The 26393-nt window shown below is 58.6% G+C and overlaps 1 protein-coding gene across 21 annotated transcripts in view; it reads right to left on the bottom strand.

The window, feature by feature from the left end:
* The window catches only part of MAST3 (microtubule associated serine/threonine kinase 3), a 36488-nt gene extending 10386 nt beyond the window's left edge, over positions 1–26102 (bottom strand). For 2 of the 21 annotated variants that reach the window (XM_042978584.1, XM_042978585.1), the window contains exons 1-17: positions 26028–26102; positions 19655–19686; positions 10205–10293; positions 10049–10121; positions 9850–9870; positions 9261–9339; positions 8654–8814; positions 8393–8468; positions 7885–8094; positions 7688–7789; positions 7280–7412; positions 5705–5766; positions 5221–5306; positions 4194–4402; positions 3367–3505; positions 558–690; positions 152–317 (exon numbers count right to left, since the gene is read on the bottom strand). In XM_042978584.1, coding sequence (XP_042834518.1) covers positions 152–317; positions 558–690; positions 3367–3505; positions 4194–4402; positions 5221–5306; positions 5705–5766; positions 7280–7412; positions 7688–7789; positions 7885–8094; positions 8393–8468; positions 8654–8814; positions 9261–9339; positions 9850–9870; positions 10049–10121; positions 10205–10293; positions 19655–19686; positions 26028–26066 — 1810 coding nt within the window. In that variant the 5' untranslated portion in view covers positions 26067–26102. The other 19 variants (XM_042978574.1, XM_042978575.1, XM_042978578.1 and 16 more) reach the window with 13 other exon arrangements.
* Between the last annotated feature and the right edge of the window lie 291 nt (positions 26103–26393).

The following is a 26393-nucleotide window of genomic DNA, read 5'->3' as shown; positions in this document are numbered from 1 at the left end:
CCCTTGGCCATGTCCCCAGTGTCCAGCTGGGGCCAGGCACACCACACGTGCCCAATCCACACACACAGCCGCTCCCTTCGGTAGGGAAACTGCTGCCCAGAGCCCCAGGGCGGCCAAGACTCGAACCGGGGCCACGGTGGGGGAAACGCACCACTGACCACCTGGCCGAAGAGTTCCTCGGGGGTGTCTCCGAAGAAGGGCACACAGCCCACCAGGAATTCATAGAGGACGACACCCATGGCCCACCAGTCCACCGGCTTCCCGTAGCCCTGGCGGAAGATCACCTCGGGCGCGATGTACTCAGGGGTCCCGCACACCTGGGTCAGGCAGAATGGGGAACAGGAGGATGGCCTCCAACTCCAGAGAGACCACGAGGGGGACGGAGAGGCCAAGGCCAGGCTGGGAACGGGGGGTGGAGAGAATTACGGGGCGGGGGGCGGGGGGGGGGTGCGGTTTATTTTCTCCTTTGTGCTGCGAAGTCTCCCCGCGTCCTGAGGGTCAGGATCCAGATAGAGGGGGGCGGCCCCGCACCCAGGGCCACCTGCCCGCCCGCACACCTGCTTGTCCACGAACTCCCGGGTGTCCTTCTCGATGTGGCCCTCATAGAGGTTGGTGGCCATGCTCATGAGCCCAATCTTGGACAGGCCGAAGTCGGTCAGCTTGATGTGGCCAAGTGAGGTGATGAGCAGGCTGTGGGTGGGCGGGTGGTGCACTCAGGGCTGGGGGGCCCGAGGTGCCTGGCTTCTCATGCCACCCCGGAACCTGGTGCCACCCCAGGTGGGCTGAGGTCCAGCCAGGGCGGCTTAACTCCCCCGAGGGGGCCGGAAAGCACTTCCCGAGTGCGGGCACATCATCACGAGGACCGACAGGTCTTGGGCAATACTGCCAATCTGGCAAACGTCTCGGTGCACCCACCGGATGCATCTGGTGTCGCTACTGAGCACCTACTGTATACCCCGCTGTTGGAATTTACATGTCCCGAGAATCATGCCATCTCCCCGCTGTGCATGAAAACGCCTGAAACCCACAGTATATTTTTGCACACGTGGCCATTTTTTGTTTTCGCTAAATGCTTTCTTTGCAAGCCCTCGTTATTTACGTTTCCTGTCGAAAAACGAACATACCTTGAGCAGCTGCTGTATACAGAAATATTTCTGTGCACCTCCTGAGGGCACCCGTTTTTAAAACCTTGTACGCCTCCCATGCACCCTGCTGATCTAGTTTTCCCGTCGGCTCAAGGATATAAACACCTTGCCAGATGACAGAACCATACGCACCACCGAAAGTCGCGGTTTCGCGCACCTCCTGGTACCTCGGCTGCTTAATTTCTGGAGAGCTGCGTACAGCCAAGTTGTTTGATAAACCGTTTACTTGGCACAGAACTGCATCCATGGACTCTCTAAAGGAACGATTCTGTGCACCCACTGTCTTTAAAAAGTTCTGGGGGTGCCGTGGTGGCTCCGTGGGTTAAGCGTCTGACTTGAGCTCAGGTCATGATCTCATGGTTTGTGGGTTCGAGCCCCGCGTCGGGCTCTGTGCTGACCGCTTGGAGCCTGGAGCCTGCTTCGGATTCTGTGTTTCCTCTCTCTCTGCCCCTCCCCTGCTCGCTCACTCTCTCTCTCTCTCTCTCTCTCAAAAATAGGTAAATGTTAAAAAACAAAAACAAAAAAAAAACCTTTCCTTCTTACAAATGAAATGATAATGAAATGATACGATGCCTGGGATATGCTTCAAATTGCCCGGCATGGGGGGTGGGGGGACCCAGGGATGGGGAAGAAGCAGGATGGGCCAAGCGTTGGAAGCTGTGGAAACGGGATGGATGTGGGGAATGGACGGGGGGGGGGGGGGGGGGGGGGGGGGCACTGGACCCTTCCTTCTGTTCTGGGCTGAGTTATGTACCTCCAAAGTCACATGTTGACGTCCGGACCTCTAGTGACTACGAACGTGACCTTATTTGGAGACGGGATCGTTGTGTGATTAGTTAAGAGGAGGACGTCCCTGAGTACAGTGACCCCTCATCCAGTGTGACTGGTGTCCTTATAGAAACGGCATTTGGACCCAGACATGCAGAGGGAGGACGCCATGTGAAGAGCAGAGAAATGTCACCACAAGCCAAGAAATCACCACAAGCTGGGGGAGGGTCCTGGAAGAGATCCTTCCCTGGGGACTGCAGAGGGAGCCCTGCTGCTACCTCGATCTTGGACTTCTGGCCTCCAGGACTGTGAGAATAAACTTCTATTGTTTAAGCCGCCCAGTTCTGTGCTATTTTGCTCTGACAGCCCCAGTGAATGAATGCGCCTTCTCTTGACTTTGGGATGTATTTGGAATTTTCCAAAGTGAAAGGAAAAAATACTTCTCTCGCGTGTCTATCGTATACGCCTGTCTCCCTGAACCCTCTGGGGCTGGGCACCGGCCTGTGCCATTTTGCAGATGGGGGTCCCAAGCCTGGGAGGGGCAGGTGCTGCCTTGGGGTCACTCAGGAGACCCCACCCCACTCTAGGATGATCCACGGACCTGATGGCACAGAGCATATTGACAAGTGTTGCGCACAGAGGCCCAGGTACACGGCAGGTGCCAAATACACACTTTATTTTCTAAGCCGCTGGCGAACTACAAGACGCCTGAAAACGTGCAGATTCTTAATGCTGATGTTCGCACCCCTGTGCAGCAAGAACCTAAGACACTCGAGCTCCTTGCCTGGTATCCAGACGGCACTTGATATCAAGAGCAGCCCCTTGCTCTATAAACAGCAGGTGCTCAATTCATGCAGGGGAGAGTGCCTTGCAAATTATGTAGGGGTTATAAAGCACGATGGATTATTCACACACGCGTCTCACGGTCGCCCACGGAGGACCTGGCATGCAGTAGGTGCTTATTAGGTGCTAGAGCAAAATAAACTTCCCAAGGCTCTCAATGAACATCTCTTCCTGTCTTCCCTGCACAAACACACAACAGGTGCTCAAGACATGCACAGTCCCTTTCTTCACGCAGAAGGTCTTGCCAAGGGCACGTCCCTGTTCCCTATACACAGCCGGTGCCTCCTAAATGCACGTTCTCTCCTCTTGTGCCGCGGGAACTCTGTGAGGGCACAGTCCCTTCCCCTGTGCGTTGTGTGCACCCTAAACCGCACGTTCTCTCTTTGCCTGACCGCATCTCCATAAACACAACTCTCCTCCCCTCGCATACAGCAGGTGCCTCTTAAGGACCTGTCCTCCTCTGTATACACCAGGTGCCCAAAGTTGCCACTGCTCCCTGTCTTCCTGCTGCCAGGGGCCCATGGGCCAGCAGGACCTGGAGAGGCGGGGAGCTCTGAGCAGCCCCAGACCCCGATCAGAGGCCCCGCTCCCAAAGCCCCAGGCTGCTCACTTGTCAGGCTTGAGGTCCCGGTGCACGATGCCGTAGTTGTGCAAATACTCCAGGGCCAGGACCGTCTCGGCGAAGTACATGCGGGCCATGTCCACGGGCAGTGGGCCCATGTTCTTCAGAAGTGTGGCACAGTCACCACCTGTTGGGGGACAGATGCACTCAGAGGCCCTGGGCTCTAGAGCCTTGCTCCAGGCTTACGAGACCCCCCCCCCCACCCTCCTGCAAAGCATTCCTGGTCTACACCAAACCAAGGTGGGGAACCAAGAAGGGCAGGAGGGAGGGCAGATCCAGATTCCTGATTCTCCCCTGGCAGGGCAGCAGCCCTGCGAGGACACGGTTCCTTACCCCGTACACAGCCGGTGCCTCCTAAGTGCTCGTTCCCCCTCCTTGCCTAGAAGGACCTTGAATAGTGCACACCCCTGCACTACCTGAAGGCCCTGCTCATTCTTTAACTGCAAACCTGGTCCAACAACTCTTCTCCCTGGCCCCCAATCATCCTGGCCCTTCCGACCCATACCTCCCGCCCTCCCTCCCTCCTTGCTCTTACTTCTGGCCCTCAGGCCTCTGCTCACTGGTACCGCGCCCCCCCCCCCCCCCCCCCCCGCCTAGGATGTCTGGGTCCCACCCTCACACACCTCTTTGGACTCCCTCAGCCCCAACTGCCCAGGTTGGACCCCCCCCCCCCCCACAGACTGAGGAGCTCCCAAGGCAGGCTGGGATCCCAGGGAGGCCGGAGCACACCCTAGCTTGGTCAAAGGAGGGACTTTCTTCTGGGTAGGTGGTGAGCTCCCCGTCACTGGAGGCATGCAAGCCCTAGTGGACCGCACCTTCCACATACTCCATGACCATACACAAGTGGCGGCGGGTCTCGAAGGAGCAGAACATGCTGACCACAAATGGGTTCTCGGCAAAGGTGAGGATGTCACGCTCCACAAAGACCTGCTGGATCTGGTTCCGCAGAATCAGGTTCTGCTTGTTGATCTTCTTGATGGCAAAGCGCTGCCGTGTGTCTCGGTGCCGCACCAGGTAGACAGCCCTGGGGGAGCCGGGTTCGCTGAGGCTTGAGACCGAGGCCCGGGCGGGCAACGGGACCCGACCTGGGCCCAGAACCCAACCTGCCAGGCCTCTGCCCGCGCTGCGCCCTACAGCCGGGACACCCTTTCTCCTTACCTGGCCCCTCTCCAAAAGCAGCCACCCTACGGGTTTAAGCTGCCTTTCTTGGTGTCACATCGATATGACAGAGATGGCCCTTGGCTTATTTCTTCGCGGCGGACTGAGACCCCTGCAGTCAAAAGCCCCCTGGCACCAAACTCAAATTGCTTTAAATAGGGCCCAAAGGAGCAGATTTTTAACCGTCGAGAGCTTGCCAGCTTTGCATCCGTAGTGAAACGACACCAAATTTACTAGCCATCCGGAAGACGAACCCTGGGGCTAAAAAGACCCCAAGCCACTGCTCCCTCTTGGGAGCTCCCTGACCCAGACTCCTGGCAGTGCTGCTGAGCCAAATCACCCGGACGCACAAGCCCCTTCTGGATAGTCTTATCCTGTGAAGGACTCCCCCTCCCACCCCAGCCCCACGCGGACCTGTCAAAGTGGCACTAAAATGACGCTCACTGCTCACTACCGCCACCACGGGGCCATCTTTTTCCTTGTATACCTAGAACTCCCTACACCTGGGGCAGGTAATGGCCTAGACCGTGGCGGAGGCTGTCTGAGACCCTGGCCTGGCTGCACTGTGTCTCTACTGCCCTCTTCAGGCCTCAGCTTCCCGGACTGCACATTCAGGGGCCGCTGGACCTCAGGCATCCCTGTGGGCGGCTGAGAAATCAGTCCATGGGGGACCCAAGGACTTACCCGTAGGCCCCGTTGCTAATGAGTTTGATGGTCTCGAAGTCATTCTCACACGGCTTCCTCCGTGATGGGCCGACCAGGGCACGGCTCTAGGGGGCAAAGAAGGGTCAGGGTCCTGCCCCACCTCAGCAGGCCGGGCTCTTCCTGCCTTCAAGTCCCAGCCACTGGTCCCGACATCTGATGCTACCTTCTCCTTCCAGACTTCTCAAACTGAGCTTCTGAGTTTCTGAGCTTTGGCTGGAGCCACGTCCTCCTTCCAGAAAACTCCTAGACATCTTCCAAAACGCCCCTTTCCAGTATCCCCTCCAGCCTTGCCCTGTCCAACCGCCAGGGCAGGGCACTCGCCTCTACCTTCTCCCTCAAGTCACAGGCATTTACTAAGCACCTACTACGTGCAACACGTCAGCACACCCAGCCCCTCCCACGGCTGCCTGATCTACCTTGAAAAGAACCCGACAGGTGGGGGCGTCAAAGCTCTGTGACTTACCTCCGGGGACTCAGGTGCTGGAGGCTGTCCTCCCTCTTCAAGGTGACTCAGAGGCACCATTTCTGTGAGACAAGGGAGGAGCCTCAAATGATGCCTCCGTGCCTGTGCCTCAATCGCCCAGAGATTTCCCAAGGCCTCCAGGGCTCATCCTGGGGATGTAGTGCCTCCCTGACCGGCTCCCACGATACCATCACTGCATGCATCATCAAGCCCCTACTACGTCCAGGTCTTGGCCAAACCCAGGCTAGAGTAAGCAACGACTGAGGAACTTTCCAGAAGGACCGGTGGGAAGCCCAGCCTCTGAATGGCACAGCCATCATCCTGGCTCCGAGCCTTGGGCCTGTTAACGCAGGCTGTGACATGGGCCCTCTGGGTCTTGGCTCCTAACATCCTCCTCAGCTGAGGGTGTGGCCCAGAGGGAGCCCCCCACCCATGCCGTTTTCTGGCCCTAGGGCTTTGGCAGAGGGGCGGCCCCGAGTGAGCGGCTGGTGCACATGAGCCGTGATGATGGCACTGAATCGTGACAGTGTCTCACGGTCACGGAGCAAGGCTGGGATGGGACAATGGGGTCTCACGGGTGAGGGAGGTCTGGGTTTGAATACAGCCTCTTTTACTCAGTAGGTTCCCCGCAGGGGACACTGGATAGATGACCTGCCCCACAGTCTCAGCTGCCAACTGCCCGGCCACTTTCTGCTTCCTCTGACCCCGGGGCCGCCCACGGCACCACCTGCCTTCATTGGACAGCCAGGCACAGCCGGGGCCACACAGCCAGTCGACAAGCGGTCTGGCCTGGGGCCCGCCGAGGTCTGAATCCCTGCTCGACCTCATCTGCCTGGAGCCTCAGCCTTAAACGGGGACAACGGCAGCCCAGTCCCAGGGATAACAGAGCAGTGATGCTGGGCAGACACCAACCACTGTGGCAAAGCCCTGCTGACCCCACCACCTTCTCCCATATTTGCTTCTTCCTCAGCTCCAGTCGCTTCCCCCCTCACTGTTCTTCCCGCTCACCTCAGGGCCTTTGCTTTCACCCTCCCCCGCCGCCCGGTCCACCCCCTCTCTTCCCCAGATCTGTACCTGGTCACCTCTCCATCCGCCAGGACTCGCTTACACATCAACCTCTCCCCAGAGCCTCCCATGGCCGCACCTGGACCAGGTCAGGTCCAAGTTCGACGCTCCCCGGGTCCCACGTCTCAGTTCTCCTGACTCTGCTGTCTGGGGGGAGTTCTTGACCAGCTTGGTCAAGCCCACGGGTTGGTTGTCCTGTCCGACTCTAAGTCCGTCTCCTGGGCCACGGTCAGATGATGAAATCAGGAAAGTACTTTGGGGACTCGTGGGAGGAGTGGTGGCTCCTCTCGGAGCCACCCCTTGGCAGGTCAGAGGTCCCACTTACAGCTGGCTGACCCAGGAACCCCAGGCACTTTCCCACAGTGGGCCCCACAGGTGGCTGAGGGCAGAGCCACAGAGAGACGAAGGAACATCACGGCAGCTGTGGAGTCGACGGCTCTGGGTTTGAATCACAGCTCTGCCCCGGCCTCACCTGGGTTTCCTCTTTCCACCCTACTCCCGTCAGCTTACCCTCGAGGGGGTCCTTAGCCAGGCCCAGCTGCCCAATGATGTACTGAGGCAGGTCCGTCTTGATGCCCTGGCCCTCTCGGGCCTGGCCCTCGGCAGCCTCCAGCAGGTGGTAAAACTCCTCAGGGTCAAACTCCTGGGGGTGGCAGAGGGGCTGGTAAGCCGGGGCTTGCGGCCACCTCCAGGCCTCGGCCCGTGCCGTCCCCTCCGTCTGAAGCAGCTTTAACTCTCCCCTCCAGATCTCAGCTCCTGGCACTTCCCCAGGGAAAAGAGCCCAGCCCAGCCGGGAGGCACCCCGTGCTCCTCTCCAAACTCTACCCGATGGGCCTGTCTCTTGTATCTCAGCAGGACGGTTCTAGCGGCCTAGTCTCAACCGCTGGGCCCCACACCTGGCTGGGTGCAGAGACTCACCAGGCACTCAAGGAGCCTCGCCGGCCTCGAGATGATGATGAGCAGCTTCCGGACAAGCTGGACAATGAAGCCGACCTCCTCACTGTCCGAGCGCTCGTGGGCCTAGGGAGAGGCGGGCGATGGCGTCGCCTGCAGGCCCTTGGCCCTGCCCTCCCCGGGGACACCCACACCCACACCCCCCCCCCCCAAAAACACACATCTTGTAGCAGCCTCTCCAGCTTCTCCTGCATCTCCATGAAGTAGCGGGAGGTGACGAGGGCCTCTCCAGACTTGGCCAGGCAGTCGCGGGCCAGCTCAACGATCTGGTGGTGGATGAAGCCCAGGACGCCATCGGCCAGGGCCAGCCGGGCGCCGGGTGCAAAAGCAGCAAGGAATTCTTCCAGGCGGCCTTCCATCTGTGCCGTGGCCTGGGCAGGGCGGATGGGACAACCTGGTCACTGGACGGGGCTGGGGGGGCAATACACACAGGTGGGGGCAAGACAGACAGTTGTGGGGGAGAATGTGATGATGGGGACGACGGGGCCAGAGAACTGGGGGGGGGGAGAAGCAATATGCCTGGGTTGGAGGGGGGCGCTTTGAGACAGAGAGATAGGGACAGACAGAAATGGAGAGATGGGGGGGATACAGCCAAGAAGACAGGGTGCCAAGGAGGGACAACAACATGGAGGGGAGTTAGGGCCGGTGCAGCCACCGGGCGCTGCCCACCTTGGGGAACCTCTCCCGGTACACATGATTCATCATGACGATTTCATTGTCGAAGTTCCCTGTTGTGCGTCCCGGGCTGAAGGGGAAGGGGCAGGCGGGGGACAGTCAGCTTGTGACGTGGGACCAGAAATCCAGTCCAGGGGAGGCTCGAGGATCAGAGGCCAGGCTTGGACAGGGTCAGGGCCAGAGGTGGAGGAGGGGCCACAACGTGGGCCCCAAAGGCAGCCCGGGGAGGGGCTGAGGTTAGAGGTCAAGGCCCACCTGAGGCTGCGGGAACGGGGACGAAGGTGGGGTGAGCGGTGGCCGCCCTCCTCGTCAGCCACGCTCTCTGAGCTGCGGAAATGCTTGGACAGGAAGCATAGTTCATCCGGTGTCGGCTGGAAAGGAAGCTGGTGGAGGCGCTCCCGGGAGGATGAGCTCGACTGGCAGGAGGGGGTATCAGGGCCACGAGTTCACAGTCAGCGCCAAAGCCAGAACCCCAGCATTACCCCTCAAGGCCTAGGCTGCCTGCTGGTCATTAGATGCTAACAGTCTCCTGCCTGACTTCTACGCATCCTTCAAAACCCCAGCTCTGATGCCCCCTCCTCCAGCAAGCCTCGCCGCCTGCTCCCTAAGCAACCCTAAGACTCCCTCTGGCCAGGCCCTAACCCCACAGGATGGGGATGTCTGTGTCCTCCAGAACGGGGACTCCTTGGGACCGAGGCTGGGTCTTTTCAGGGACCCATACGTTGCCCGGGATGGGGCACAGAGGGGGCAGCCAGGACGTTTGTTGACTGGACAACTATCCGACACCTTGATAAAAACCAAAGACGTGTCCCGCCCCACCTCGCACCCGCCTGTCTGCTGGCCAAGGTGGGACTGTGGGTACCGAGACGGTGGAGCTGGGTGTGTTGGTTCCATAGCCAGAAGATGGGAGAGATGCAAGGGACCATCTTCTGCCGTCAGCCCTAGAGGGGAGAACCAGAAGAGTTGGAAAGAAGGCATGGCCCCCGTGGTTTGTGGGGACTAAGGACGGAGACCGTGGCTGGCAGGTGCTGGCCCTGTTGGAGGAAGGATCTTCCGAAAAGGCGGAGAACAGAGGTTCAAGGTGAACAAATCCACTGTGTGTTTTCTCCTTGCCCTTCCGACACCTCCTCCAGGAAGCCCTCCCTGACCCAGCTGCCAGTGCCTCCCACATCGAAGCTCTGACCTCTGTGAGTTGCAGTTGCTGGGATACATGCCAGTCACCCCCTTGAGACTGAGGACTCCCCAAGGGTCGAAGTCCAGCCTCCCCTTCCTCGGCCCCCGGCACAGGGTACGGCATGTAACGGGTGCTCGATAAATGTTAATGAGTGAACGAGTAACATTTAAATGCTTGGTCCAACGTCAACTCTAAGCAAATTAATGATTTTTAGTGAATTAGTGATTTTAGCCTGGATGGTGTGCCCTCCTCCTCCCCAAGGGCTCCCTGAAATTACCTGTCCATGCGCGGGACGTGGCTGCAGAAGGCCGCGCGTTTGCCGGGGGCAGAAGCCAGGGGGAGAGACCGTCACAGGGCAGGGGACAGGGGAGGGGAAAAGGCGAATGAAGAGGCAGGGCCAACCACCAAGAGCATGCCGCTGCCTGTCCCCTCACCAGTTGTGCTGAGGTCATCCCTCAAAGCCAGTGACCACTCACCTTCGGGCAAAGGGGAAGTTCACGGCCGACGCAGCGGAGAAGTTCCGAGGACTATCCAGGGGGCTGTTGCCTGCTGAGGAAGAAGCAGGCAGGGGAAACTGAGGCAGAGGGGGCAGAGACGGGACACCGCCCCTGCAGGCTTGCTCCCACACTCACCTGTTGGAACTGAGAGCGGAGACAGGGGCCGGGAGAGGGTTGGGGAGGGCGTTCCTACCACCAGGCTTTTGCGGTTCCCACTGCGGCAGCTGTCAGGGAGGTGGGGACAAGGTCAGGCGCTGGCCCAGGCCTCAGGGCTCAGAGGACCACGTGCCCAAGCCAGAGCGCACATATGGCCAGCTCTGGGGCAGGACGGGAAGCTAGGTGTGACCACTGCCACTCTGCCCCCGGTTGGACTCCTGCATGGCCCTTAGCTCGGCCTTTGAGGTCTGGGGTAGTCATTTTTGACAAATGTTACCTACTCTTAAAACTCTTATTATTATCAGTGGTGGCATGAGACACTTCCAGACTCCTGGGGGACACTGCACATGGCCAGGAGCCCCCCGTGAGCCTTCTCACGCTTCTGTGTTCACCACCCCACCCCCACTCCTTCGCTGACGCCATGCCCCGGCCGGGAGCACTGGCAAATAAGGCAGAGAGTGCAGACGACCCCGGAGCTCACTGGTGAACTGAGGCAGGCTCCCATTCCATTCCACGCACCCCTTCTCAGGCTCGCTGCCCCAATCTCTTGGCGATCTTCCTCCCCACGATCCCCCCAAAATGCCAGTCCGATCCTTATAAAACCCCGAAAATCAGCATCTCGCACATTAGGTCCTGTCCTCCCTGTCCTACCCAACTTTTGCCCACACGTTTCCCTCCCTCCATCCCCGTTGTCTTCTGGCTTCCAGACCCCCTGGCCCAGGCCACTCCCACGCTTGCCCAGCCTCTCCCACCTGTGCCCCGGCCCCGGCCCCGGCCCCCGCCCTGGCAGAGGGAAATTGAGAGCGAACCGTCTCCCCACCTTCCCCGGTGCAGTCGCCCAGCAACGGCTCTGCTTGCTCGACAAGTGCAGCAGCCCACATACTCTGAGCCGCCAACGCAGCTCAGTGGCGCAGGGAGGGAGAGAGAAACCTCAGGGCCTTACAGGGCCAGGAATGGTGTCCCAGGCAGAAGGCACAGAGCAGGCTAAGACATGGGAGAGCAGGGTCAGCCGCCGACCCAGGCAACAAGACAGGCAGGGAGGAGGGATCCAGCCTGTCGACGACACCATGTGCACCTGCCCTTCTGAGCTTCTTTCCCCATCTGTACACCCTGCAAGGTGCTGGGAAGATCTGATGAACTACGTACACAGTGTTCAGCTCTGGGCCCAGCACTGGGTCAATGGCCGTGGGCACGTATATGGTCATCTTTCTCCCTACAACTCCTGCAGGGTCTAGTGCACGCAGTGGGAGGGCAGGCAATGCCTCCCCGGTGAATTAAGTCACCCTTTGCCAATCCCAACAAACCCGGAGGTGAGAGACACCAGTTGCACCCACTTCCCAGCCTAGGAAACTGAGGCCACGGACGTCAACAGCCGCAAGGAACTGTCCTGTAGTCTGATGTACGGAAGCAAAAGTGAAACCCACAGGTTCCTGCAAGACTTCCTGCCAACAACCCCCCCCACACACACACCCAAACCCCCCCCCCAGTCCCACATCCTCTCCCAGCCCTCATCTGGGTCCTCAGCTCCATGCTGCACCCCAATGCATCATTTATCACTAACAGCTGCCTTTGGGAAAAACACTTGGCCACCTCCCTCTCGCTCTCAGGCGGGGCCTTCTTGAAAAGAAAACACAGCCATATTTGAGGTCTCAAAGGGGAACCGGGCATCATTTGTGCACTTCCCGAGCAACTGTCTAGTGTCGGCTATTTGCTCATACCTCTCTGGAGAAGGCCCAGGACGCTGAGAAGCTCTGCCTAGCCATTCAATAAACACCCAAGTGGGACAACACAGAGTGAGGATACGACAGAAAACGCTGGCCTGAAGCCAGTTTCCTGTACCCGATCCCTAAGGTGCCCATAAGCCCTCTGTAGCTCCACAGGATCTGGGAGAAGCGTCTAAGCCCTGAACCTAGCATTCCAGGTCCTTCAGCAGCTGGTCTCAGTGCCTAGCCCTCTAGGAACGCCCCAACCCAGCACCAGTGAAACATCTAAGAACAGAGAGGTTAAGGAACTGCCTAAGGTCACACAGCCAGGCAGTGGCTGGGCAGGAATTTGAACCCAAGTCCTGTAAAGTCCACAGCCCTTACCCCTTACCTGGCCTTTTCTTTTCAGAAGAGGAAACAGACTCCAAGAGAAGCCAGGCTTCGCTGGAGGCTAAACCCAGTATTTTACCCCCGTGACCCGGCTCCTGACACACCACCTGCATGCCAGCCTCGTGCGGTAAATATCTGCTTCTGAAACAATATTTCCGCTAACTGAGCCCCGGGGCCAGAGTAGCCTCAGTTTTTCCAAGAAGCTCCTCCCCAGGTCTCCCAGGCCTAGAGACCCGGGTTCGAATCCTGACTCGGTCCCAAGTCCCTTCTGCCTGTGTTACCACCTTAACTATGACCCCAGCGGGCAGACACCCCACTCCGGGGTAACGACGGGCGAAACGAGGGTATCTGGGGTCCTAGAGGATACCTCGATCCCAAAGCGTCCCCCCCTGCCCCCTACCGCCGCACACAGTGGCCCACGCCACGCCGCCGGGATATACTTCTGGCAACTCGTGTTTGCTTGGCCGGCCGCCGCGCCTTTGCCCGCACGGTGCCCCCTACCTCTTGGAGCGCTGCAGCAGCGCGCCCTTGGCAAGGCGGCTCCGGTGGCCTGGCGCAGCCACCGCCGTCCAGTAGCTGGGGTCGGACATGCTGCTTCTCTTTGTGCCGCCGCCGCCGCCCGAGACCCGGGAGGCGCGGGGGCGCAGCGGCGGCGGCGGCGGGGCACGAACCTCCGCGGCGGGATTGGCCCCAGGAGCCCCGCGGAGCGGGGTAGGGGGTGCGCGCCGCGGGGCTGGGGTTAGGGGGCGAGGAGGAAGCGCGCGCCCCGGAACGCGGCCGGGAACCCGCCCAGGCGAGCGCGGGGGCGGGGCCTCGCGGGGGCGGGGCCTCGCGGGGCGGAGCGAGCGACGCGGAAGCGAGGCTGGCGGACCCGCGTGCCGGCTTAGTGGGCTGGGCGTTGCCAGGGCCGCGGGCGGAGGGGCGGGGCGTTGCCAGGGCCGCGGGCGGCGGGGGCGGGGCGTTGGCGCCCGTTAGGTGAGGCGGTGGAACGTAGCCCCCTTCCCTCAAAACGTCAATCTGTTCACGTCTCCTTTTCCCCCTCTCCCCGCCGCGCGAACCCCTTCTGAGTGTGGCACTTGAGACCTATCCGAGGGCCTGGCCTGGCTCATGCTACCGTGCCCACGGTGGCTCCACTTCTTGGAATGTCCTTCCTGCCTGGCAAAATCCAGCGTCCCCTCTTCCAGGAAACCTTTTCTCGTCTGTCTGGCTCTGTCTTCTCGGGCTTGGGCTCCCTGAGGCCCCGGCATCTCTCAGCACTGGACTGGCAGAAAGGACGTGTTGCGCAAACGGAAATCAGGGCATCTGACATGCTTTGCCTGTCTATGGCGAGAAGGAAGAGGGGCCAGCCATGGGAAGTGTTCCCAACAGAGGGCACAACTTGTGCAAAAGCCCTGAGACCAGACTGAGGGGAAGAGGCCAGCAGGACTTAACATGTAAACGTTGCAGGAAGAGTGCAGTTGTAGCGGGAGAAGCAATGGGGAGCCATGGAGGATGTGTGAGCAGGGAAGGGGCATGGTCTGAATTGTTTGTCAATTCCGCCCCCCCCCCCCCTCCCGTCTTCCATGGGGAACAGGAGCTGTCAGGGGCAGAAATGCAGGTGGCAGAAGGCTAGTGAGAGGCTGTAACAGGGTCTGGGAGGACGACACTGAGGCCCGGGCCAGGGTGAGGCTGTGGGGAAAAGTGGGTAAATTCCAGACCTGGTTTGAGGCCAGTGCACGGGCCCTGCTGAGGGGCCAGATGTGGACATAAAGAGGGAGGTGGTCGCTTATGACCCTGAGATATCCAGCGTGAGCCACAGGCCAGGGACAGAGCTTCCTGCGTGGGGGCATACAAGATCCCACAGGTCTGGGGACCCAAGTCACCATATGCTGACATACTGTGCCCACAAACCCTCCCCACCATGTGTGCTTCTGCACAGTTAGTAGAGGAATTACCCGTCAATCCCAGCTGTGGTGGCACCCTATAGTGCTTCCGTGCCCCCCATTACTCCCACTGTGCTGGCATCCCCAGCAGCCACTTCTCCCACGCCCATCTGGCCTCAGTTTCCTCCTCTGCAGAACAATGCTGCAGCTGACAATCCAGAATGCCTGTGGCCGTGGCAAAGGCCTCCCGTGAAAGGCTGACTAATGTCTGACCGATGTCTGGCGTCAGCCCCCTGCCCACCAGATCACGTCCCTCCCCAACTCACCCACCCTCCGTGGCTCCTCAGTGCTTTTACAGCAAAACCACACTTCTGGGTGAATCCCTCTCCTAGGTCTCAGAGCCTAACCCTGTCCGTAACTCGGGTTCTGCCTCCCTCTGCTTGTGCTAAGTGACTATGTAAATGGCAAAGCCCCAGTGAGCGTACAGAACCCTACCCTCAACCCCTCCGTGGTCTGACCACCTCAGCCCTTCCCACCTGCCCATGCACTGTCCACACCCCTCCCAGCTCTATACGCTGTATGGTTCTTAGTTCCCTGGATAGAAAAATACAAATTCTTCCTGTCCCTGACATTCAAGGCCCCAGAGGGAACATTCTTCTGACGGTGCTTTTTATTGCCCCCTTGTCCATGAGGGCCGAATTCACGACCTTGAGTTCATGACCTTCTTCGATTACCTCCTGCTCACCACCACAGGCAGAGCCCTCCCACCTCCTTCCCATTTGTCCATGCCATAAGCATTAACTGAGCACCTGCTGTATACCAGGCCCCTAGAATAGAGAGGCCAGATCCAGCTCTGGCCCTCAAGGGGCTCCCAAACCTCTGGGTGAGAAAAATAACCTAAGAATCACACAAGAAAACATGGAAATCACACCCATAATGCAGTCTCAATGAGGGAAATGGACAGGCATAATGGATGTATCTGGGGCTTGGGAGGCCCTGAATGGGGGCTGTGTTCAGAAAAAGCTTCCTATCTGAGGGCTTGATAGAGACGTGACAAACAAAGAAAGGAGGAAATGGACCTCTGGGCAGAGGAGTAGCAAATGCAAAGGCCCTGAGGCTGGACCAGCTTATATTCTGGCAGCCCAGGAAGCCTCATGGCTAGAGTATGGTGAGCCAGGTGGGGAGATAGGTGACAGGGAGACAAGAGGTGGCAGGGGCCAGACTCATGGGGACTTGGAGGCTGAGAGAACAAACGTGGGCTTATTCCTAGGGTACTTGGAGCAGGGGAGGCAGGGACCCATTTTCTTGCCTGGCCCAAGGTGATGGGGCTCTGCTGCCCTCTGGTGGCGGGTGAGGAGGCTTTTCTGCTCAGAGCCCCAAACTCTCTGCCTCCATTTGCTCCTGATAAAACTGGCTCAGCTGTTGTTCACTTGGTGGTTGAGGCCAAGCGGTCGGTGTCAGATTTGGCCTGCCACTCTTTCCCAGGGTACCTCTGCACAACATACTCTGATGTCCTGGGTTTCCTCCTCCCCTAAATGGGGGGTACAGCAGTCCCCACTGGATACCCCGACCTGGTCTAGGCCCCACCATTTTCTACCCAGATGTTATCCTGGCCACCTCCCTTCCTATCACTTGTCCTCGGCAGACCTTTCTTCCCCCAAGGCAGCCACAGAAGCTTTTCGATTCTTGGTCCTGCCTCAGGACCTTGGCACGTACAGTTCCCATTGCCTGGTACTTCTCTTCCCCTAGCTCTGCCTAGACCTTGGCTAAAACACCACCTCCCCCAAGGGGTCACCGTCCGAATGGCTCTTGTTTGTCTCCTCACTTGTTCACTGCCCACCTCCAGAGATCTGACTGAGAGGCCCATGAGGGAAGGATTACGTTAATCTTGTTCACAGCTATGCCCTTAGCATCTGGCTCACAGTAGGTACCTACTTAATGAAGGGAACTGTCTGTTGCCCAGCACCCAGTGAGGGCTCCAAATTGTTCTCTCTTCTCCCCACGAAAGGTCTATGGAAAGAATCTAATCAGTTCATTCATACTGAGGTATAAATGATTGATGGGCCACTGAATTCCAGACATGACTGACTCACACATCTGTCACCTCCCTGAACTTTTCCCAAGCCGTGCGAAGAGCCCACGACAACCCTGATCTTCCCTCCTATAGAGGGGGCAAGACCCTGAGACGCGCCAGTCACAGAGGCTGCCTCAAACCCTCAACAGACTCTGGTAGCCAAGCTGGCCCTGATGCTTGAACCAGGAGAAGTGGCGTCTCCTCTCAGCCTCAGTTTCCTCGGCTGAGAAATGGGGACAGGAAGGGCGCCTCCCTCTCGGCTTGTGCAGGAAACAGAAGGTATTTGGTACAGAGCTGGCACTCAGTCAAGCTGGTTCTTTCCTCCTGACGCCACTTTGCCTGGGACAGTGCATGGGGCTCTAAGGGTGAACTCTCAGCTTTGTGTGTGTGTGTGTGTGTGTGTGTGTGTGTGTGTGTGTGTGTGTCTACATTCAGAGGGAGGAGCTTTCTGGCCAGCTGAGCTGGGTGTGGGGAGGGTCCTGGAGGTCACAGGCTGGAAGGCAAGGCTGATTCAGCAGGGAGGGCCCAGAGCAGGCTGGGAACCCAGCATCTGTCCCAGGGATGTCCTTGGGCCACAGCTCAAGTTCTAGCCTCACCTTGGCCACCTGTCGGATGGAGGACCTGTTGGCTATGGTTGAAAATGGAATTTCCCCCATCCAGGCCCTAATGTGGATAGTAGCTTCATTTTATGGAGGGGTAAACTGAGGCCCAGAGAGGTGATGTCACCGGCCCACAGTACCTTGGTGAGGAAGCTGGGTCTGGGTGGCTTCCAAGGTTCTGGGGTGCCAGGGCAATGTCCGAGCCCCGCCCCCCGAGTGCTGTCACTTACCTCCAGGGATGCAGGCCCAGTGAGGGGCTGCAAGGGCTGCAGGGGCTGCTGGGGCTCAGCAAAGATGGGCTCTGGCTGCTCGGAGACAGACTGTAAAGAAAGAGGCCGGGGACGGTGAACCTGGTGGTGGCCCCTGCGTGTGGCCGAATCCGAATTCGGACCAGGACTTAGGTTCCTTTAGGGAGAAGGAGCCCCCAAGGCCTGGGATTCTGGGTCTCGCCAAGGCCGCGGGGGTGGGGCCTGACCGATGACCCGGGAGGGCTCCCCGGAGGCGGCGGTCTGACTCTGGGCGACTTAAAAAGAGACGCGGGGGGAAGGGTGGTTGTCTGTCTGCCTCTCTTCCTCCCTCCCCATTTCCCCCCTTCTTCGCCAAGCACTCACTCGAGGGTCAGCGCCGGGATGTGAAGCTTGTCCCTGCGAGACTTCATGCTGAGGCCGGGGTTGCGTCTACGCGGCTGGGTGCCAAAGCCCTCTTTGTGGCCCCCCCAACCCCTGATGGTGGCGCGATCGGACAGACCCACAGACGCGGACGTGGGGACAGCACGCCTGGCGGGCGCGACGGACGCGGCGGCGCGGAGGCCGGGCCGCCGGGGGCGCGGGGGGCGGGCTCTCTCCTCCTCGGGGCGGGGCTCGGGCCCCGCACCTGCGCGCAGGCCCAGCCCAGCAGGAAAAGTCGGGCTGCGGGAGGCTGGAGTGGCAGGTGCCAACCCCTCCCGGAGAGAGGGACGCCGAGGCTGCCGGGTCTCGAGCCCCAGGGCTGCGCGGCCGAAAAGGAAGGGCGGTCACTGCCTCCTCGATTGGCATTATTGCTCCATCGCCTGGCCCCACCCCTTCCCGGCCGGGTCTCTGCCCTCGCCCCACCCCTCCCCGGGAGGTGCGGGGGTGGGAGGGGGTTGTCTCTGGGACCCCGGATCTGAGCGTGTCCTGCCCCTATTCCCCCACCGCCTGCCGCTCAGCACAGCCCCTCGCGGCGGGTCTCAGCATCCCCACGCACATCAGAGGCCGGTCCACGCCTCCAGGCCTTTGCTTCGCTGGGGTCCCCGTCTGGAGCGTCGTCCCCCTCACCCACATCCCAGTTCGGTCCCATGGGCCCCTCTTCGGCGGAGCCGTCCCTACACAAGAACCCATGGCGCCCCGAGTCCCACCCTCCCTTTTGCCCAGCCCAGTTCCCAAGACTCCGGGGTTGTGTCTGGCTATGGCCCCCCCCTCGACACCCCACTTAGACCCGGTCAAGAACGCGGTAGGTAGCAGAAAGCAGACAGCTCTCAGGGAGTCTTTGTCCTCGTTCTGCCCCGTGGCCCAGGACTTTGTCCTCCGTGGTTCTGACTGATTCCGGTCCACCACCCCGCCGCGAGCCTGGGCAAAGGCCAGGGACAGTGCCCGCCTTCCGGTCAATGCCGGAGCCCCGCCCCTATGGGCCCCTCAGGCTCCTCCCCACCAGCTGCACATCCCCAGTCCATCAAGAACGTGTGGTCAGGGCTCGGGGGCCAGTCTGACCCCATCCCCACCATCAGATTTCAAACTCTCATCCAAACCCCAGGACCTCCCTCCCCTCTCCCTTCACCTCCCCTGTGCTCTCTTCACTCCAGCTACTGCCGTCTCCATGATGTTCTTTCAATGCCAAGCTGGTTTGCACCCCAGGACCTTTGCCCATGCTGTTCCCTCTAACTGGGATGCTCTTCCCCTCAGACTTTCCCTCTTGCCTCTTCTTCCTCTTCTAGATCTAGGCTCAAATGTTACCTTCTCCAACAGGGCTAAATCCCATCCCCCCCCTCCCCTGCAGCTCCTCTGTTTAATTTCTCCCCTGCAGTACATCTCTTCACCATAACTCTCCCCAAGAGAGTGTGAGCTCCATGGGCAGGGTCCAGCATCGATTTGTCTCTGTGTCCCCCCGCCCCCCATGCCTGGAACAGGGCCTGATACACAGTAGGCACCCCAAAAAAGTTTGTTAAGTGGGTAATTTCACTGCCGGGCAAGAGAATTCCCATCCCTCAGGCAAACACCGCCCCCAAAGAGCGGGTGTCTACACTCACACACCTCCGGACCGCTAGCACAAGGCAAAACCCTCCCTGTCCTGGGCTGTGCTTTCCCGTCTGTAAACCAGCAAAGACACCACACAAAACGGTCTGTGAGCTCTGGGATCCGAAAATGCCAGCCTACAGAGAAATGCTAATGTGACCCTGAAGGATACAATTTTCTACCTGTGTCCCCTGACAGTGAGCTCCCCGTCATGGGAGACATGCAAGCCGGCTCCAGGATACTTGGCTGGAATCCTCTGATTTGGACTCTAGATGCTAGACAAGGCTTCCTTTTCCAACCTGGATGCCCTTGTCCCAGCTGTGCAACCCTACAGCGCTTCAACCTCCACATTTGCAAACTGGCGTGGGCCCCCAGCTTGTGCGGGCCAAATGAAGCACTTCCAAAGCACTTTGCAAACACCGGGGGAAAGGATCAAGGTGAGCAGCTTTGTTGTAATTATCAAATAAATTCACAGTCTGGAGGCTGCCGCTGAAATCTCTGTGCCCAGGACCGTTGGGTCCAGCCCAGCCCACTGGCCTTAGGTGAACTCACCCACGTCCCCGGCGTGGCAGGCTCAGCTCCTTCTGAAATGAGAGGAAACAGGGGTCATTCCCAAGGAGACAGGCCCTTCACATCCCCGGCCCTCCACCCACCTCACCCCGAAGGTGGCCCCTCGCTCACCCAGCTCCAGCCGATGCCTCCTTTCTGCTGCCCCATATTCTGGGTTCTGCCCTGCCTCAGAGCCTTTGCACCAGCTGTGTCTTCTGCCAAGACTGCCTTCCCTCCCCTCTGGTGCTAGTCAATTGCACATCATCCCTCAGCTCAGGCACCCCTTCCTCCTGAAAGCCCTCCAGACTCCCAATCACCTCCCTGCCTAGCTCAAACCCTCCTTGTACTAAAAATAACTTCATTATTTTATTTGATTTTAAAGTGTATTTATTTATTTTGAGAGAGAGAGGGAGCCAGAGTGGGGGAGGGGCAGAGAGACAGAGAGAGAGAGGAGACAGAGAGAGAGGAGAGAGAGAGAATCCCACGCAGGCTCAGCACTGTCAGCGCAGAACCCAATGCGGGGCTCGAACTCACGAGAACATCGAGATCATGACCTGAGCTGAAATCAAGAGTCGAACGCTTAACCGACTGAGCCACCCAGGCGCCCCATAACTTCATTATTTTAAATAACAAATTAGTTATATTTTTAAAGAAGGATGTCAATAGTGGCTAAATAGTAACAATTGTTCGAGGAAAGGGAGATTCTTTATTTTTTTATTTTTTTTTTATTTTTGGGACAGAGAGAGACAGAGCATGAACGGGGGAGGGGCAGAGAGAGAGGGAGACACAGAATCGGAAACAGGCTCCAGGCTCCGAGCCATCAGCCCAGAGCCCGACGCGGGGCTCGAACTCACGGACCGCGAGATTGTGACCTGGCTGAAGTCGGACGCTTAACCGACTGCGCCACCCAGGCGCCCCGAGGAAAGGGAGATTCTTGACTCGTCCTCACTCTGCCCCCTCCCAGATCTGAAAGTCACTTCTGCAAAGCTTATGTGGATTTGTGTCTTGGGAACCGACGGGGGGGTGGGGGCACTAATCAGTGACTCCCTTTTGAAGACCCTTTTAGAGCTCAGCAAGCTGACTGCACCAACCCTGGGTGCCCTTGCCATATGCAGGGCAAAAAGCCGTGCACTTGGGGTCACAGTGACCCCGGAGTCCATCCTCAAATGTAGCTCACCCAAGAAGGTTTCTAAATTCTCAAAAGGCCATGTCACGCAAGTTTAGAATCTAGGGATACTCAGACCTGGGTCCAGATCTATTTATTATCTGTTCTTGCCTGGCTGTGGGACCTTGAGCAAGTAACTTGCGCAATTCGTGCTTTGATTTTCCCACCTATAAGGTGGAGGGTAACATCAGGAGGGTCCCAGGGTAGTGATGATCAGCCATTATTATCGTGGCTGTTGTGCGTTGTGTTACTGTTGAGCTCAGCAAGGGCCTAGGTGGACTATCGTAATACCCGATAAATTTTACCGAGCCACCTAATACATACAGACCAGGAGCAAGGGCCGTTTTTCAGGCTGGGAAACCGAGGCGCAGAGGGAAGCCAGCTGCCCATGTCTCTTGGCAAGGAGAAGGAAGGGAATCCAGGTCTCTGGACATCCCCACCCCCCCTGCTCCCCCCCCCCCCCCGCCCCCAACACACACGCCAGGGCGGTCCTGTGGAGGACAGACACATGACTATTTTTACCTAGGTGGGCTCTCCGGACTGCCCACATCCAGAGCGGGGCGTTCACCATGGCAACCACTGACGTCATCAGCCCCCACAGCCAATTCAAGGGGGCTGGAAGCTGCCCGGTGCAGGACGGGGCTGGGAGAGGTTGGCTGGGTCCCCCAGCAGGGGAAGAGGAGGGTCCAAGAGGAGGGGTGTCACCCCGAGGCCTGACCCCAGCTACCCTGAGCCCACAAAACCGGGCGGTTCAAGGCGGGAAGAGGCTGACCTGCCATCCCGTGGTGTTTCTGTCTGCCTGAATACCTCTGGGAATGGAGAGCTCACTATCGTTCAGGGCAATTGATCACAGTCATAGGAACCACCACCACCATTAAGGCCTCCTGCTGCCCCCTCCAATTGTTATGGGGTCTTATGCCAGCTTACCCCTCTCCTCTAACCCGTGAAACAGCGAGGAGCTGGCATCTGAACCCAGGACTTACTTGCTCTGGCACCCCCTCCTCCATCCCAACCATTTCCTTCCAAAGCCCTGGCCGTCCTGGGTTCCCAGTCTGGCTCCCCATCATCTGAGCTATGTGACCCCCGCCAAACGATTTCACATCAGTTTCTTCATTTGGAAAGCCTCCCGGTTCCATAGGGTCCTGGGAGGAATCAAGAAACAAGCTAAGAGCCCGGCACTGGGGAGGCTTCGATAAATCAGTGCCAAGACAATGATTTTGTGAGGTTAATAATAACCACCAATTTAACCACAAATTTTAATTTGCTTCCAAAATACAAAAAGATGTCAAGTGGCAGAGAGAAGCGAGGGAAGGTCAGCAGCCCCCTGCAAAGGCTCTGTGGAAAGCTGGGACCACATGGAATTCTCCCGGCACCGCCCCCGGACCCTCTGCTCCCAGAGCCATCTGCTTCCGCCTTCAGCCCCCTCTTTGCCGGCTGTTCTCAAGGAGTGACTCCCGCATAGACCAGAGTAGGTGGGGGCCCGATCCCTTGGAACTGCCCTTTAAAGATAATATTTACGGCAACCTCTTCGGTTCTTGGCTGGGCTGGGCAATGCTGCCTCCCAGCCAGAAGCCTCAGCTCCATCCTGAGGAACCCCCCGGGGCACGGACACCCCCACAACTGGAGGCACTGGGGAGACCCAGGGGGAGAGAAGGGGCTGGAGGTGGGGGGAGCCAAGAGGCTTCCTGGTGGGGGGGTGGTCAGGCTGGTGGGAATCTGTGCGGTGGGGGTAGGACTCAGGCCGGCTGGCACCAAGCCCCACGGGAAGTTGGCAACTGAAGTGAAGGGAGAGAGAAGTCAGCAGGGACCACAGAGCACCAGCCTGAGGGCTTTTTGGAGGAGAAGAGTAAGCTGAACTGGGCCACGAGGATGCAGGATGGACCTTCCAGGGAATGCCTCCAGCAGCAGCAGAGACAAAGTTCAGATAGATACAAGCTCTGGCCACCTTCACTGCCCCTGGATTTGGAGATCTGGTGTTTGAAAAGTCTGTGGTTCGTGGGGCGCCTGGGTGGTTCAGTCGGTTAAGCATCCGGCTCTCGATTTCGGCTCAGGTCATGATCTCACGGTTCATGAGTTCGAGCCCCGAGTCGGGCTCTGTTGCTGACAGTGTGGAACCTGCTTGGGATTCTCTCTCTCTCTCTCTCTCTCTCTCTCTCTCTCTCTAAAGAAATAAATAAAAACTTAAAACTTAAAAAAAAAAAAAAAAAGAAGCATGGCTTGTGAAGCAAAGGCCCAAGTGGGAGATGATAAAAAAAATAATGATAGAGGGGCGCCTGGGTGGCTCAGGCAGTTGAATGTCCGACTTTGACTCAGGTCATGATCTCACGGTTCGTGGGTTCGAGCCCCGCGTCAGGCTCTGGGCTGATGGCTCAGAGCCTGGAGCCTGTTTCCGATTCTGTGTCTCCCTCTCTCTCTGACCCTCCCCCGTTCATGCTCTGTCTCTCTCTGTCTCCAAAATAAATAAACGTTAAAAAAAAATTAAAAAAAAAATAATGATAGAATAATAAGAATAGTAGTCTAGCAATAACAATGCGAGGAGTGGAGCTCACGTTAACCGGCACCCATAAATGCTGCACAGGAGACTGAGCTTAACCCAAAGCGGGAAGGCCCAGTGCCCAGCTCTTCCTCTGACCCAGCGCAAACTGGGGGTCCAAGGGCCAGACCAGTTCCTGCTTACCACCTCCCAGCACACTGCCCCCGTCAGATTAGCCAGCCTTCCCACCGATATGGTCTGTACTAGCCAGTCCGCAACTGACTTGAGTCCCCTCCACTTCCTCAAGCTTTTATGAATCGACTCTTTGACCTTTGGAAGAGTCAGCCTCCAGAGTATCTGATTGGCTCTGACCAGGAGGCTGCTACCTGCTTGGCTGGGGGTGCTCCTGGGCTCATTAACAAAGCTCCGAGTTAAGGTACCGGGTAGCTTATGCCCCAAACCCAGGCCCTCCACGTTTTTGCATCCTCAGAAGCCAGACTGGTTAGCATTCCAAATCTCTTAATTTCCCTCTCTGATCCTCAGTCTCCCTCTCCGAAAAAATGAGGCTAATAATAGCACTGACCTCTTGTGCTGTTAGGAGAATTAAATGCACACACGGTGCTTCGCGTTTGTGGGTGCCCCTTACTGTGAGGCATGATTTATATTTCTACTATTATTATTTTTTTAAAGTTTTTAAAAATGTTTATTTATTTATTTTCAGGGTGGGGGGAGAGGGGGAGACAGAGAGGGAGAGAGAGAATCCCAAGCAGGCTCCGCACTCCGTGCTGAGCCCAACACTGGGCTTTCCTCGCCTCTGGCCCCCTCTGTGGCCCCCACCTGCTCCAGAGGAGTCTTTCAAAGCCTTCAGGTCTGATAGTGTTCCTCCCTTCCACCGGCACTTTCCATAGCTCCCAATCACCTTAGGGAGAAAATCTAACCTCTTCAAAATCGGCACTGGAACGCCCTGAAGCAGAGGGTCCTAGTTTCCCCACGCAACATATATAGTTACATGCTTCTGGGCCTTTGCATGTGCTGTGCCCTCCACCCAGAATTCCCTCACTCATCTGGGCAATCTCTACTTGTCCCTCTGCCCCCACAGAGCAAGAGGGCGAGCCAGACCTGCCTGGGTTCGAAGCCTGACTCTGTCACCTACGTGCTGTGACACCTGGGCAGGGGCTAGGCTTCTCTGAGCCTCAGTTTCCCCTTTTGTAGCATGGGACTCGTCATCAGGGAGCGGGTGCCTCTTCCCCATGAAACAGGCCCCCACTTCTTGACGTCAGCAGCGCCCCCATTCGCCTACCCGAAGGCAGTTTCTCTATTTTAAGAGGCCGCGGGCGGGGCTCGCGTCTAACTGGGGCTCGGGGCGGGGCCTGTCCCCCCACAACACCCCACCGCTCACCGCCCCCTCCCCTCCGCCCAGGCCCCTCACTGTTGCCTCTGGCCTCGGACTTTCCCCTTGCGGCCCCCGCCCCCGCCACGCCTGGGGGTGGGGGCGCTTCTGCCTTTCATCTCTGCCCCTGCCCTCCCGGACCCCACCCCCACCCCGTCCTTCCAAGGTTCTAGCTTCCCTCAGACTCTCTTATTTCCCCATGTACCCCCCCCCGCCACCCCCCCCCGCCCCTGCCCTGCCACCCGCGCTGCTTCCTCTGCTCCAAGACCACCCAGCAACGCTTGGGTCAGGCGCCTTCTCCAAGAGTGCCTGAGCGTCCCACACTGCAGCTGACAACTCCCTGGGGTCACTGCTGCTCAGGCGTCCATACCCCCCAACAGGCTAGGAGACCCAGGAGAGCGGTTTCAGAGGGTGAACACCCCGCCGCCTCTCCAGCAGGCACTCAAGAAATGTTTGTTGGGTAAATGATGAATCCCAGGTTCCCGACAGGCAACCTGGTGGCTCCTTAAGGGTGTGGTCTACGCCTCGGCTAGATCATCTTAATTCCCTTTGCACAGAGATGGGGAAACTGAGGCCCAGAAAAGTCAAAGGAGTCGCCCATCGGGGTCCCGTGGCCCCTGCGTGGGTTCGAACTCTCTCACGCACAAACTCAGGGCCAGAGGTCAGAAAAGGAGGGCCCTTACAGCCAATGGGGAAACTGAGATCCGGATAAGCAAAAGTGTCTCCTGCCCTCGACACCCCTCCCCCCCGCCCGCCCGGCCCCCCGCAAGCCAGTTTGCAGTGCTTTCCGCAGCAGAGAGCCAGTTAAGGCTGCCGGATTGAACCTCTGTCGGGCGACCTCGAGTTTGTGACTTTTCCAGACCCGAGCCTCAGTTTCCCTGTCTGACAAATGGGCGCCCGGACAGCCCCAACCTCCTTGGCTCACCTTAGGGGTGAGCTGAGGCTGGGGCGCGGTGGCGCAGCGAAGGCACGAGGCAGGTAATGATCCACATTAATTAATAAGAATATGTCACTAGTAAAAAGATTAACACGACGAGGACCATATGGTGAGCGCTCAAAGGCTGCTGTTGCTCATATTATTAGAGCAGCTGGTGGGAAGGGGCCCAACCCTCAGCCCCCGTCTCCCACGCTAGCGCTTGGAGCCTCAGTTTCTCCATCTGTCAAACCAAACGGAGTATATATCCCCTTCCCATCAGGCGAAAAGCACTTTGAAAAGCGGGCAGAAGGAGCGATCGGAGCGCGCGCCCCGCTCTCCGCCTCAGTTTCCCCGGACGCCGAAACCTCGCCCCTGGCACCCAAGCCAGGTGCACTCGGCCGCGCCCTCCGCCCGCCCACTCAGGGGCCTCACCTGGAGCCCTCGGCGCCGCAGGAGGCTCGGCTCGTCCATGGCCCGCTAGTCCGCGCCGCCTGGCCCGCCCCCGGCCCCGCCCCAGCCTGCCAAGCCCCGCCACCCCGCGCCATTGGTCAAGCCGGTCAGCTGACGTGTCCTGGCCCCGCCCCTCCCTGGGAGCCCTCCTGGAAGGGCCCCGCCTCCATTGGATGGGCCAGACCCGCCCTTCCAGGCCCCACCCTTACCCCCCAGCCAAGATGAAACCATTTTTCAATGAATCCTCCTGGGAATAAGGGACCGTTAGCGTCCCCATTTTGCAGAGAAGGAAACTGAGGCTCAGAGAAGTTAGTTGATGTGCCCAGGGCGCACAACAAGACCAGTTCT

This window comes from Panthera tigris, chromosome A2 (genome assembly GCF_018350195.1).
Source record: "Panthera tigris isolate Pti1 chromosome A2, P.tigris_Pti1_mat1.1, whole genome shotgun sequence".
In the NCBI taxonomy this organism is placed as follows: Eukaryota; Metazoa; Chordata; class Mammalia; order Carnivora; family Felidae; genus Panthera; species Panthera tigris.
This window is presented reverse-complemented; position numbering and strand designations above follow the sequence as displayed.